This window comes from Alternaria conjuncta (genome assembly GCF_024043145.1).
Source record: "Alternaria conjuncta strain BMP 0040 chromosome Unknown scaffold_18, whole genome shotgun sequence".
Taxonomy (NCBI): Eukaryota; Fungi; Ascomycota; class Dothideomycetes; order Pleosporales; family Pleosporaceae; genus Alternaria; species Alternaria conjuncta.
The window spans coordinates 221293-235593 of record NW_026250107.1 but is presented as its reverse complement, the minus strand read 5'-3'; the positions used below and the strand labels follow the sequence as shown (position 1 = coordinate 235593).

The following is a 14301-nucleotide window of genomic DNA, read 5'->3' as shown; positions in this document are numbered from 1 at the left end:
TCTGATCGGCCCTGCGTCGCAACATTGCTGATGCGCGCAGGCGGCTGGGCTGCCGTGTCGTGCTATTGGCACACTTATTCCTCGCCAAGTGCAGTGGTGCCATGGCGAGAGGCACACACCCACGCGACAGTACCACGAGGAAGTCCGCGGGTCTGTGCAATGACACCATGGCTTGCCCGAGGACCACATGCTTGGGTTTAATAGCCTGCTACTAGCGACAAGGCAGATCTAATCTGATCCGTTCCAGGCGTTGGATGCTTCTTGGCGTGGAACTGTGGTGTCTTGGAGTTCCCGTGTTACGTCAATGCTGAACCGCGAACAAATTTTCAGCTTGGGGTGGCCTGAATAAGTCGACGCTGGCGGTCGGTCACGCCGATGCGCTCACCTCATAAGCTTTTCGGCACCGCTACGTCGTTTACACTGCAGCTGTCAGCGCCAAATCGGGTTCCGTCGCGAACTCAGCGCGGTGCAACGCCGCACGAGGCTGACTGGATACGAATCATGTCTCTTTCCGATGACACCTTCCTTTGCGGATGCTGCCAGCACAGAGGTGAGAATTGTGTAAGTCAAAATGAAGTTGCACTGACGTTCGCGGGATGGATGTTGAGGAGGCTGGGATGAAGCCTGCTGCAAATCCCGACGCGTGCACGTGGCGCGACTTACAGAGAGCGTCTAGCTCTACGAGAACGATCTCAACGGGTGCATGCCGCGGCGCAAAACTCTTCACATCAGCAGACGATAGATAAAATTACGAGCATTGCAGTATGAGCGGGAGTTACCAACAATAACGGATTGAACTGCTTCACCCAGACCAACCAAGCGACCACCGCATCTGCAACACGCTCACTACGGCTCGACCTCGGATTTCTCCCTCAACCCCTCTTCACTCCCGTCCCATATAGCCTCACTCCCGCGAATCGCCTCGCTATCCTCTTCGTGCCTCACACTAGCATTGTCATCAGCCGTCCCTCCGTTAGTCTCTTTCCTGAGCGCCAACTCCGGGTTTGCGGACTCGAGCTTAACCCTCATATCTCCGCTCATCTCTTCCAGGCTGGGAACGACCCATTTTGCGCTTTCCCATGGCTTGACGCCCATCAGGTACATCGTATCGATTTCCTCGAGTGTGCGCCCTTTGCCTTCGATGACGAAGAAGTATACGATAAGACCACCTAGGATGTTTGTCCCGGCGAAGACGTAGCCATAGCGGAAATCTATGGCACCAGTGATGAAGGGCGTGAAGAATGCGAGAAGGAAGTTCCACAGCCAGTTTGATGCCGTCGATAGAGCCATGGCTTTGGCGCGATAGCGGCTGGGGTATAACTCTCCGCAGATTGTCCAGCTAGAAGATGTCAGTTTGACGTAGCATTCTGGGAATCGGCGTGAAACTCACATCATCGGACCCCACGTTGTCGCAAACCCGAAGATGAAGAAACAAGCAAAGCATATCATCGCTGTGGCTGCGCTTTCGGTATTTTCCGGGTTGTCGCGATCAAGGGCGAAGTGACCGACAGAAGCGAAGATGAGGAAGCAAATGAACATCCAGCATGAGCCGGCAATGAGCGATTTGCGACGACCGTAGTGCTCGACGATATAAAGGCCGTAGAAGGTGACGCCGAAGTTAATGCCGTTCTGAAAGAGGTCAGCGCCATTATGGATGGCCTTGCGGAATGAGATTGCATACCAAGATCATCTGCGTAACGAACGAGTTCTTGATACCAGTACCGGCAAAGACTACGGTACCGTAGTAGAAGCTTTGGGATGTCAGAATGTTCTCACTGGGGGCGATTAGTTGCTTACAAGTAGTTGGCGCCTGTCAACTGCTGAAACATCTGCAAGCCCATGCCAATTGCCAACCTGTATGCCATCTTCGGCGCCATCCACATACCCAACCATTCTTGTATGGGTCCGTTGGTAAGCTTGCTTTCGGCTTCGAGCTTGACCCTCATCTCCTCAAGCTCTAGCTGAATGCTCTGATGGTTCGTTGGTACCCCATATACTTTCGACATGGTTGCGGTGGCCTGGTCGATCTTACCATGACGGTAGTTGAACCGAGGTGTTTCGGAAAAGCCCAAAATACCTACCGCGAGAATAGCGGCAGGTACGAAGGAGAGCCCGAGGGTGATCTGCCAGGATGCGGCTTTACCGGATTGGTGGCGTTCCGCAGCGTAATTGAAGACTGCGGCCAGGAAGATTCCGAATGTAATGAAGAGTTGGTAGGTGGAAATCAAGGCTCCGCGGATATGTCGAGGTGCTGTCTCCGCCTGTATCTGTCAGTGATGGACATTTGCTGTTCGTGTGGGGATCGTACTTGGTACATGGGTACGAGTAGGCTGAGTGCACCAACACCGAGACCGGCAACGAACCTGCCCATCATGACCTGATACCACTCATCTGTGGCAGCAATCTGGACGATGATGCCCACAGAGAAGATACCACACCACCATATGATGCTCATCTTCCGCCCAATCCTGTCTGCAATTGGTGCCGCAATCAAAGCACCAAACAATGTACCAATAGACAATAGACCCACGATGAGTCCAGATCGTACGTTGGAGAAGTATGGCGTGCCATCTGCATGCCTCTGACCGAAGCGTCGAAGGAAGTCGACCATACCAAGGAACCCAGAGATCTGACCAGTGTCATAGCTAAGAGATTTAGCTGGAGCGAAGGGAATTGTGTTGGACACTGCTCACCCGAAGACAAATCCTCCCATTGACACCAACATACCCATCCAGAAACTCTTCCATGTCAACCTCGGAAGTGGGGTATTATCGTAGCCAGCATGTTCGCCGACATCTTGCGATGTCTGCTCAACGGAGCGTCTGCGCCGCCAGTCTCTGATAGGGTTTGGTAACTTCAGCTTGATCTTGTCCATCGTTGAGATGCGTTTTCGTTGACAGAATGAGGCAGAGATGCTGAGATAGTACGTATTCTGAGGTAACACAACCTCTCTTATAAAACCGACTCATCTTCGGCAACGGAACCTGGAGCTTCCATGCTGACGGACCCCCATTTGCCCCATGGGCACGAGATCATGCAGAGACTGACCAAAGATCGAAAGATCTTGGAGAGAACTGTGGGGCGGATCAGGGCGGATGAGAGTAATCCTCGCGGTTCGGGTGAGGACGTATCACGAGACTGACGACGGTTAGGTGGGTTTCAATCTGGAGCCAGCAACGCTCCCAACGAAGTCAACGGTGCGTATTGATGGGATGGTCGCTCTTGGTCGCTCGATATGCGTGGTTGTGAAGGCACTTGAGCACGAGCGAGAGCTCTGCGTGAAAGACGCTCAACTTCGTTGATTGCGCAATCTGACCATCCGAAATGCTCCTGAGTCATGGCGTTCGACGTCATTGCTCGTTGGAAACAAGCATGAGTGCTGCTGAGCTTACTTCTGGAAGCATTCTGCTGTTCCAGAAACGCTTAGTGAGAGACATCCTGGTATTCCGCTGGGTTCCGCGGCGGGTGGCAAAGGGCCATACTGGAGACCTATCAGTTGTGAGTACCTCGGGATCACGTAACATCTGTGGGCAGCGCTTTCTGGGGTGTGGGGAGGGATGACTTGGGTTACTTGTTGGTCAGTGGGTACGCGGGTAGTCAATGAGACGGTCTTCTCCGATGAAATCTGGTAAACGAACCGTCTCTCAGCTGTGCGGGAGGTTTCTCGTCGAATTTCTCTTGAGATAGATTCTCTCATCTAGTCTACGCGATTGAGCTGACGGTGACTTCAGGATGGGGTGGAAGAGGATGCCTCTCGGTCTCTTTTGCCCGCTGAGTGTACCAGTCTGTTGCGCATTTCGTTCGCTTGGTCCGACACATGCCTAGACGCGATCGCAGTCAGTCTACTCAATATGAGCATGTCCACCATGTGCGTGTGGTGACGCCGCTGCTGCATGAATGTGAAAGTCCAGAACTCGTGGGGTAGGTGCAGTTCAGGGTCCAGTGACCGCTGGGAGATCAGCACGAGCCATCACCCGTCCAACACAAAACGCCTTGAACGATGGAGAGCACGGTCGTTCGTAGTCCGATCAAAGCCGAGACTGATGTTTGGTATTCGAATTTTGAGTGCGACAAATGTGCCCAGAAACGCCACAACACCTGCTATGCATACCTAAGTCGCAACCCTATGCCTTGTTCTGCGCCTTCTGCCACTTGGCGACCCTCTTCTTGATGTCCGCAGCGGTCTGCTGCATGGGGTTGAGCTTGCGGTCTCTCGCCATCTTTCCGTAGTCCTCCCCGTACTTGTTTACTAATCGCTCCACCCACTCCTGCTCCCTTTGGCTCTGTCCGCGGGGTGCCTTTCTCGCGCCGTTCATAGCAGCCTCTTCGAGTTCCCGGATGACTGGGTTCTCGGCCTCTTCAGGTCGCTCTGGTACCATGGAAAAACCGTTCCACTCCATCTCCTCATTGTCATCTTCGATCTCGTTGAGGGGGTCGTTCAGCGGGTTGTCCTTCTTGTCGAGTGTGCCTGTTACGTTAAGAATAGCGCCTGTTTCGGGGTCGCGCTCGACTTCGATTTCCTCGATTGCTATATTCTCGGGCTTCTTGGCTTTTGAAACGATGTTGAGGGCGTCTGCTGTGCTGTTGGCGACGGTGTCGGCGCGCGAAGATTTCTCATCGTTGAGGCCGAGGAGGGCAATCGTCTTCTCTGTGCCACCGGTTGCGTGATTGAGGCGCGCCGTTAGACCGAGACGGCGGTAATTTTGCGATAATGTCTCTTTTTGGTTCCTGCGATCGTGTCAGTCTGGTTGGTAACGCAGAGGCAGGCGCATTCTGTCGTACCAGTGCTTTGCTATGATGGGGTTTTGCAGAATCTTCTTCTTGGAAGGGCCATTCTTGCGCTTCTTGGGGATGGACGACCGGTTCTTCTTCTTCTGGAGTTCGCGACCCATTTTGTGTTGTTCTGGAGGATTGCGAGGGTATCAGTGTATTGTCTCTGGTGTTGCAGAGGCGCCGGTCGCAACTTCCAAAAGTTTTGGCGAACTTTCCGTTAGCGTTATCGATAGCGGGCGGGCTAGGTACCCACGAGCAGGCCAGCTTCCATGGTGACAGACCCCTGAAGCATCAACCCCACGACCCAATATCAGGGTCTGTATATTGCATCCAACCAATTCACGCGTCATCATGGTGTCGCGGCGCAACCGGACCTTGCTGTCCTTGGCGATCTTTCTCGGAGTGCTGGGATGGAACGTGGCAGCTGCAGCCGTCAAGGGCGAGACCGGCGTGCCAGCAGGCAACCTGAGCGCCCATGAGATCGAAGAGCAATTGCAGGTACGCTTTCTACTCGCCAGTCTCACTAGACCTCTTCCACTATCATCTCGATCGTATAGAGGATAGCGCAATCCTTTGACGTTGATTCGTCCGAGATACCCTGATGTCGCGTGCTCATGGCGGTACTGACACCAGCTAGGAGTGTCCCCTTGTGCAAGCTCTCAACCAGCACAAGGCAGCCTCGAACCCGACCACGTCTTCCCTCACCTCTCAGATCTTCGCCTTTCTGTTCCCTGGCAGCCCTGCAGTCAATGCCCTGCTAGCGACGCTCTACATCTCGGGCCCACCAAACTTCCTCCTCGCACTATGCCCGCCCAACATCGACCCCTCCTCGCTCTCCGTCATGGTCGCATTCGCTGTAGGCGGACTGCTGGGTGATACCCTCTTCCACCTGCTCCCTGAGATCTTCTTGGGCGAGGAAGAGCACGACTCGGTCAAGTTCGTCATGGTCGAACCCAACAAGAACCTGTTGCTGGGCGTAGCTATCATGGTCGGCTTCATCACCTTCGTGGCCATGGACAAGGGGCTTCGAATTGCGACGGGAGGCCAGGGCGGACACGACCACTCGCACGGGCACTCGCACGACAAAGTTGAGGCTTCCGCGAAGACAACAGGCGTCGACGTCGGCAGCTCCAAAGATGGTGTGCGCTCCAGGAAATCTGGCACAAACGGCACATCGTCTGTCGTAGAGACAGCAGAGAAAGAGATCAACGCCAGTGTCAAGCTTGGTGGTTACCTCAACCTCATTGCAGACTTCACCCACAACATCACCGACGGTCTGGCACTCAGCTCCTCATTCTACGCCTCGCCTACGATTGGTGCTACTACGACTGTGGCTGTCTTCTTCCATGAGATCCCCCACGAGGTCGGCGACTTCGCTCTCCTCATACAGTCTGGCTTCAGCAAGCGAGCCGCTATGGGGGCTCAATTCGTTACCGCCGTCGGCGCTTTCTTAGGAACTTGCATTGGCATTGCTGTCCAAGAATTTGGAGGCAGCTCCGCCTCTGCTGACATCCAAGGTCCTGGCATTATGGGCACTAGTCTGCAGTGGGGAGACATGCTACTACCATTTACTGCTGGTACTTTCCTCTATGTTGGCACTGTTGCTGTTATTCCTGAACTCCTCGAGACCGGTCCGAACAAAGGCCAAGAGCTCAGGAAGACTCTGATGCAATTCGCCGCCATGTTCACTGGTGCCGGTATCATGTTGTAGTAAGTTTCGCCATCCCTTGTTGTGGTTTAATGCTGACTTCCGTAGCATTTCATGGAATTAGATTCTCTCATGATTAGGTAGCTTGGCGGTCGCTCCGAGAATTTCCGTGCTCAGACTGCCGTAGCTCTCACCACTGTTTATTAGACGATCTGCGAGGTTGGCATGCATGGCGCAATTTCAAACCGATAGAGCTTAGAATTTGACCTCGACAACGCACGGCGGGCATAAGCCGGCGCCGATCAAACTCGTATCTTGTAAATGCGCCAGAGTTGCCAACGTGTAATCCCAATGGCGCCTTTCAGTCTGGCAAACTTCCCCTTCTAGGCGGATCGTGAGATCAGCATTGCTCTTCAGTACACCAACTCTTCTGCGAACTTATCTCAACGTCGCATGCTCCCTTCGGTCTTTTTCACAAAAGCTGAGTCTAGGCCTTGCTCACAACTCATATTCCGGCGCAATATTAACGACTCATTGGAAACGACCTCTACCACCACGTAGGTTTGGCACACATGTATCAAATTCTACTCACCATCACTATGACGCATTTCGAGTACTTCTCGCAAAAGGTAGCCGGAATCGGCTGCTTACACAAAAGGCCCGTGTGTGTTCCCTCCAAGATTGTAGTGCTGACGGGCTACGTACAATGCACGACTGAACACGCCCAGGGCCCAGACTTCCCCGGATTACGGGCTTGTCCCCCCAAAGGTTATTCCCGCTATGCCAGGGTCAAGACCGCCGCAGCGGTCGTGGCTGTGCGTTGTGAGATATGGCTCTGCCCAAAACTGATCAGTGCACAGTTTCAGCTCGCGCTTATCTTGCATAACCACACCAGGCAGTCAGCGGCACGTTCATTTGGGGGTTCGTCGTGCGATTAGACGTAGTTGTGCTTGCACGAACGACACTCGATTGGCTAGCTGATTCATCTTCTGCACAATTGGGGTAAGGCGTGCATCGAGTGATCTTGGAGCATACCAGTCTGGTCACTAAGCCACACTTGCACACTAGCGTTGCCGCCTTACCGTCTTGACGAGCGCGAAGTGGCTGCCGAGTAACCGCCGCCTCTGTCATACATATGGGCCGCATGGTTGTCATGCCGCTGTCAGACTTATAATGTGCTAGATCCCACATTTCTCCTTGACTGACTTCTCGTTCTCCAGTGTTTGGAGTGTTGGTACTACGACGACTAGCGAATCGCGACTATACTTGTGTACAAAGGCACAGGCATCCGGCCTCCACTTGAGATCTATCTACCAGACTTCACGACGTGATGAAAGAGTTGGCGTGCGACAGGAAGATCATTTCGCAGAACGAAATGCACACGACTGCCCGACCCCAATGCAGATATACGCCACGATACCGAGCGATCCTACCCACACTCCTGATCTTGCTATGCATACCGATCTTCTTCTACCAGCTAGTACCGAAATATACACACGCCACCGACGACTTCATATCATCTCTCACGAACACGCTTCGCCCACAATCGACGAGTACCTTCTGCACAAAAGAAGTCGGAACGCCGCACTGCTGTGCCGTATACCTCGCTGCCGCACCCTGCCTAGACGAATGCAGGAAACAACACATGGACCGCGAAACTCTCTCTGTAACAGCACAATATGAAAGTTGCGCAGACGAATGCTTGGTCGAATACCAAGACACATGCAAGAAGGCGCAACATCCACAAACATCCCTCAAGTCGTCACAACATGATTGAGCTATCCACATCAACAAAATACAAACAATTATTTACATGAGAACCGCCATCGCCCTGTACAACGACACAAATATCACACCCCGCATGCATGCTCCAAAGAAAGATGAGCCAAGAGGCTGGAACAGTGAAGAGGCGGTGCAGGGCGGGTACGCCAAGACTGAGGCGCAGGGGATGACCGGCTAGAACGGCACTGCACGGCCACTTATGAGCTCAGTGATCTCGTGAACCGCGGCCGAGGAAGAACGGGAATGTCATCTCAGTAATCTTGTGTTTCAGGCCATCACGTTGCTGGGATGTCGAGAGGTGGGGGCTGGGTTACTGTGGTGATGCGATATAGGGTGATGGAATGGGATAGGAGGGAAATGGACTTGAGGAAGCGAGGCGGGAATTGTGGCTTGACACATTGCTAGGAATCCGTGCCAGAGAAGATATTGGTCAGATATAGGCATGTCCATCACCTTTCATATGTAACAATACAGCACAGGAGCTGCGAGAAGCGAATACGTCTCCTCAGCAGAAGACATAGAAGGATACCAACATCACACATACTCAACAACCTGCCTATGTCTACGCCTCGGATTTCGGACTCTATATCTCCACAGCTCTCCCGTTGTGCAATTTCCCATTTTGTAATTGGCAAGCATCTTAGGTCTTCGGCATCGCCGTGAACATCGCGATGAGATCTAGGATGCAGTTCCTGGCAAGCTTTCCATGCCGTGCTCATACGATTAGAGTACGATATCTAATATCCCGCCGAGATAGATCCGAGAAGTTAGCGATGCCATGAAAAACACGTTCTGTAATGGTGTTCAATGCTCAACCTTCCCGCGGAGGAGGCAGCGCGTCTTTTTCGCGCTTAGTGCCATTCTTAGCGCGTGGCGTCAGGGTTTACTACAACACCATCTCTCATCATCGCTTCATGCTGTCTCTGCATCAACATTCATCGATACGGCATCAATACATCAAGTGCCCAATACCGCCAATATGAAAGTCCCATGCGCTCAAGCAGTTGGCCTTCACTTGGGGCGCGTGGCAGCGCGACGGTCCGAGCCAAGAGCGCACACACATTCTCCACCGTTGCTTCCGGAAATGTGATCGCGGGAAGCAATCAAGCCGCCATTTTGCTCGATACGAGCGGTATCGCAGTATTGGGATCTATATTACGCTCTCGGTATGGCGATTAACAGTTGAAGCAATTGATGGAGAGGATGAACTGTTGATGGCACATCATCGCGATTGCAGCCTGCGTTGAACAAGGGTATCATTTACTGACACTGGAAAACTACCTAAAGTTAATTCGTCGCTTCGAGCATATAAGAATCCTGATACTTTACCTCGAGATCCCTTTCGATCACGAAGTCGAAAGTGCTGCGGGCATAGTCACATCGTTTGTGAGAAGTGCGCATCTGGAAGCTGACTTCGTGAGTGGTGTGATATTCTATATACTGATTCTGCCAATCTGGTCTTTCCGGGTTCTCTGCATTATCGTCTTCGTGCACATGACAACTTCACCTTCAGTAGCAGATTGCACACTGTACGGTTCCAACACCTCTATCAGCATCTTTGGCGACACCCTCACCGCTTTATTCTTATATTACCATCATACGTCTTCAGCACGATAACTTGGATGGGCTTCTAACTCACCTGCTACTTAAATGCAGACCTACAAAAGGATCTTTGTACCTTTCGACCTACCATAATCCCTAATCTCACTTCCGCCGTCGAGAAAGTCAACCTTCCTTGACCTGTATCTCGAGTAGCAGCCTCATAACAGCCTATTGCCAGCCCCATCAAGATACAAAAGCACGATGACAACCTCAACTTCCGTTACTGGCAGCATGGCCGACCCTTTCACGTCGACCGCAGCGCCAGACCCACCACCCAAATGTACCGTCTGCAAGAGCGATCTTACGATCAGAGACAAGCAGAAGACCACGAAAAATTACTGGAAGAATTGTCAAAGCTGTCGAGATAAGATGAAAACGGCTGCGACGAACCGGAAGCGGCTGCTGACGCCAGCCTCATCCACGATTGACGTCGCCCCAGATACACCCGCGAAGAAACGGAGGAAGAATCCAGCAAAAGCAGCCGAGCCGAAAGAAAAGTTCTGCAGGTTTCCCAGGAAGTCCGTCCCGAGGAAATCGCCGCCACAGAACATCATCGCATCAGACGAAGACCTGAGTCCAAAGTATAGGTCGGAACTTGAAGCCATGAGAAAAGCACTTCAATCCGAACATGAGAAAAGAGACAAGGGGAATGAGAAAAGGGAGATACATGTCGAGGAGATTTGGGACGAGCCTCATAACTACACCCTCTCAGAGCGGCCGGATGAGAAGGAGTGCAGTTCCTGCGCGGACTTTGTCTTGGCAGAACGCTTTCCAAGCCTTGAAGGCTGCGATCACGACGATAACGTCTGTCAGGAATGCTTGGTTCAGTGGATGAATCAGCGGTTGGCAAGCGCGGAAAACGTCACTTGTCCGTCCAGTGGTTGCACCAACGCAGTGACATATGCAGATGTTCGCAAATTCGCGCCCCGAGACGTGTTTACCCGGTAAGATTCTCCAACACCAATAGTCATTACAACTATCAATTCCACGCTTGCTTACGTTATTGAACAGGTTCGACGAGCTCTCGATGCAAAGCTACCTCAGCGCTGACAAAAGCTTTCTCTATTGTCTCGCTGAAGGCTGCCCATCGGGCCAGATCCACGATACCGGGGTAGAAGGCCCGATCTTCCGTTGCGCCGCTTGCGGATTTCGCATGTGCACTGCCCACAATCCCGTCATACCATTTCACGAGAATGAAGTATGCACGCAATACACTGAGCGAATTGAACGCGAAAGAGTCGAACGCGAGGCACGAGACGAACAGGCACGCATCAGGAGAGAGCAAGAAGAAGCAAGTGTCGCCGAAGTTGGAAGATCTTCAGTAGAGTGTCCGGGCTGTGGAGCACAGATTGAGAAAACGGAGGGATGTGATCATATGACTTGTAAGTTTTGTTCTTGTCAAATGCTCCTTAACTGATACTGACTTGAACAGGTCGCCGTAAGGGATGCAAGTTCCAATTCTGTTACCTTTGTCGAGCTCCATATAACGGTGCGCAAGGCATCAACAGGATTGGTAATTCAGCGCATGCTGAGAGTTGTTCACACCACTCCGGGAAGCTTCCAGCTCACCCCGGAAATATCTGACTGTGTTTTGAGAGATGCGGGACTTTCATTTCTGCAGAGGTGCACAGGCTCGACTAGAGTACCCTTCATAACAACTTTTCATTTGGTGCAGTGGATGCAAAGGACTGAGAGAACACGAGCATGGTTGGCTCACAATTTGTGTGGACGCTATACAATACGGTCTTACATTATTGGATGGCTCTTCTTTTTCTGTTAGGGTAAGGGTCCAAATCATCCGTGCGATGCTAGTCATAAGGACTTCCTGAGACTGTCCCGGGTTTTATTGAAGGACGAATAGTTTTCTGCACGGTTACAAGGGCAACCGGGAAGTTAGCAACCACAGATTCATCATGACTTTCAATATTCAGCTGGTACCACGCACTATGTCCTTGCATTCCTACACTGGATCGCGGATTTCTCAGTCGCATTACCCGCGAGACACTTCTCAATCTCCGACACAACATTAGCAAGATGACTGCAAGAGTCAGTCAGCGGTTCACTCGCTAGCGCAGTTACGACAAGACCAAGCGCAACACTCACAAGCTCGTCAAGGTAACCAGCGCTTGGGCTTCTCTCGGGTTCGCACTATGTACGACTTCAAGCCTCTCGACCAGCTATGTACCGCGTGTGAAGATACACCCCCATCGGAGGACGTCACCCGCTTACGGGAGTGTGAGTATTACCCTGGCGTATTTCGGAGCGGCATCGACAAATAGCTGGACAGCGATGTGGATAACACGACTATCGCTCATAATCCTTGTCCTTCAACACAGTGTTTTGCGGTGTTTGAAGTGAAAAATGTCGATAATTTCGCGTTCGCTGAACTGTTTCATCGGCACGCCTTCCCATTTTCGACTTACTTGCCGTTATCGATGTGTGTAGCTACGAGAAACTGATTCTTCAAACATTGCTCCTCGACCTCCCAACCTCCGCTATCGCATCCGGTCAGGTACCTTTGAGCTACATGACGTTAGAGATAGCAAGATCTTTATCTGCAACCTGCGGCCTTGGAAGCTGCGTACACAATAACTCTGCTTTCCACTCTGGCGAGCCACACGACTCCCAGAAGGTCAGCGAGACTTTAGGATTCTTAAACATCAACAAGGCTACCATGGATGTGAACAATGAGATAAGGGGGACGGCGATTTACTTGGAGGCTGTAGCTTCATCGTTCGACGAGGTTGAGCGAGAAATCATACTTTTCATTCAGGTTTTAGTCACGCGATATGGTGGGTTTCAGCCGTCGCCAGTATGCGAGCTGTGGAGAGCAAGTCAAGCTATCAGTCATTCGATTGATCCAGGGTAGCTATTGGATCGGCTGAAGATTGAGCTAAAGTCATAGACCTCAACCCCGCTCAAGGGCCCAAAGATCACAAAGTGAGCCCAGTAATGTTGATTCACACGTCCTCCCGGGTCATGACTGCAGCGCACCAGCCACAACTCGGGCGGTATGCCACTGACAATGGTTACACGAAGGGTCACAGTATAATATAAAAGGTACACGCGTGCACTATATCTGCTGTACCAAGGACCTTCATACTGGCGAGACTTGACGCTGGCAGTTACAGTCTAAGCCTCACATTACCTCAATCTAAAAATACACAGGTATCTCTTAATCCACCAACAAAAGAAATCATTATGTCCAGTTTATAACGTGAGAAATCCGAAGCGGTGCGTTGGTTCCTTTGAATCAACGTCATCAAATACGGTCGACCATTGGCCCTAACCTCGAGGACTCAAGTTGTGACAACATTCGGAGGTTTCCAGAGCATGATTACAACATGTTGTGACTATGTCGCGACAGTCACACGTATTCGCGGAGTCATGGTGTAGTATAAATTGAGGTTTCAGGACTATTCTCCTTCGGTATCAAGCCTCTATATCAATTCACATCGATACATCGATCCTTACACGCTGTATTCAGTGGCAGCCATAAGACAATCTCAGCGATTTACTCCCCGTCCCTCGAATAATTCGGATACAAGATACCTAGGGACCCTCAAACCAAAACAAATCCCCAAAATGCCTTCAGGATCAAACAGTTACCGCAACCCCGACAATAAGAAGATGTCCGAAGAAGAACAAAATATTACCTCAAGCTACAGCTACAGCACAGCACTACACGCCTATCGCCCTAAGGCGCCAGGCAATGACGCCGAAGCTTCCAACGCAAAAGGAGCAGGAGGTGGAGAGAGCGGCCAGAGTGCAGCATCAGAGGGCAAGAGCTCACTCAAGTTTATGGCCACGCCGGTGCCGAAAGATACAAGTGACGGAGCAGAGAAACGTAAGATGGTCACAGTGACATTGAAGCCTAAGGTCAAGGGAAAAGATACCAAGGACGAGGGGGGTAGTCCACAGGAGAATTGACCGAGAACATGATTTTGTGGATACCAGAAATGAGATTGTCGAGATAGATGAGCAGGACGAAAAGGAAACGTCGGATTTGAAGCTACTGTACCAGCAACAGTAAGACTATTGCATAGATCCAATCTCAAACGGTGTTTCTAGTTGGTCATTGTAATGCAAGCGCAAGTTCTAGGGATACCGTATCTTTGAGATGTTAAACATCATCCGCAAGCGCTTTTCCATCCATGACATGCGGGGGGTACGTAGGTAAGGGTGCCTTTACAACTTCAACTTCGGATTCGAGAGGCTGTGCTGCACGTGCGGTATTATGCGAAATTGCTGGCATGGTTGTGTACGAACGTATAGCCGTTGACTTCATGTAGCGTCTACGAATAACTTGACGAAAGGCTCACGTCGTGTGTTCCTGACAATCACCTAGTGTTGAAGCTTTCGAAGGGTGACGGCCAGTGTCCCGTTGCGAGAGAAATGGAGATGCGACGATGCCTAAACACGCATCGAGCGTTGACATGAGTTATAGAGTCACGTAGAGCCTATGACGAGGCTATACAGATGAGGGGATGAGCGAC

At 51.6% G+C, this 14301-nt stretch overlaps 4 protein-coding genes across 4 annotated transcripts; 2 read left to right on the top strand and 2 right to left on the bottom strand.

Moving 5' to 3' along the window:
- Nucleotides 1-846: 846 nt before the first annotated feature.
- Nucleotides 847-2875, bottom strand: J4E85_009657 (uncharacterized protein; the record flags this gene model as incomplete). The annotated part of the gene is made up of 6 exons (XM_051473877.1): nucleotides 847-1339; nucleotides 1391-1629; nucleotides 1682-1751; nucleotides 1798-2261; nucleotides 2309-2658; nucleotides 2728-2875. 6 exons carry the CDS (start codon nucleotides 2873-2875, stop codon nucleotides 847-849), a joined length of 1764 nt encoding a protein of 587 aa, XP_051322281.1.
- A 1249-nt stretch (nucleotides 2876-4124) lies between these two features.
- Nucleotides 4125-4892, bottom strand: NOP16 (Nucleolar protein 16; the record flags this gene model as incomplete). The annotated part of the gene is made up of 2 exons (XM_051473876.1): nucleotides 4125-4728; nucleotides 4783-4892. The coding sequence occupies 2 exons, from the start codon at nucleotides 4890-4892 to the stop codon at nucleotides 4125-4127; spliced, it is 714 nt and encodes a 237-aa protein (XP_051322280.1).
- A 232-nt stretch (nucleotides 4893-5124) lies between these two features.
- On the top strand, nucleotides 5125-6484 carry J4E85_009655 (uncharacterized protein; the record flags this gene model as incomplete). The annotated part of the gene is made up of 2 exons (XM_051473875.1): nucleotides 5125-5271; nucleotides 5411-6484. 2 exons carry the CDS (start codon nucleotides 5125-5127, stop codon nucleotides 6482-6484), a joined length of 1221 nt encoding a protein of 406 aa, XP_051322279.1.
- Nucleotides 6485-13390: 6906 nt separating this feature from the next.
- On the top strand, nucleotides 13391-13735 carry J4E85_009654 (uncharacterized protein; the record flags this gene model as incomplete). The annotated part of the gene is made up of 1 exon (XM_051473874.1): nucleotides 13391-13735. One exon carries the CDS (start codon nucleotides 13391-13393, stop codon nucleotides 13733-13735), a length of 345 nt encoding a protein of 114 aa, XP_051322278.1.
- Between the last annotated feature and the right edge of the window lie 566 nt (nucleotides 13736-14301).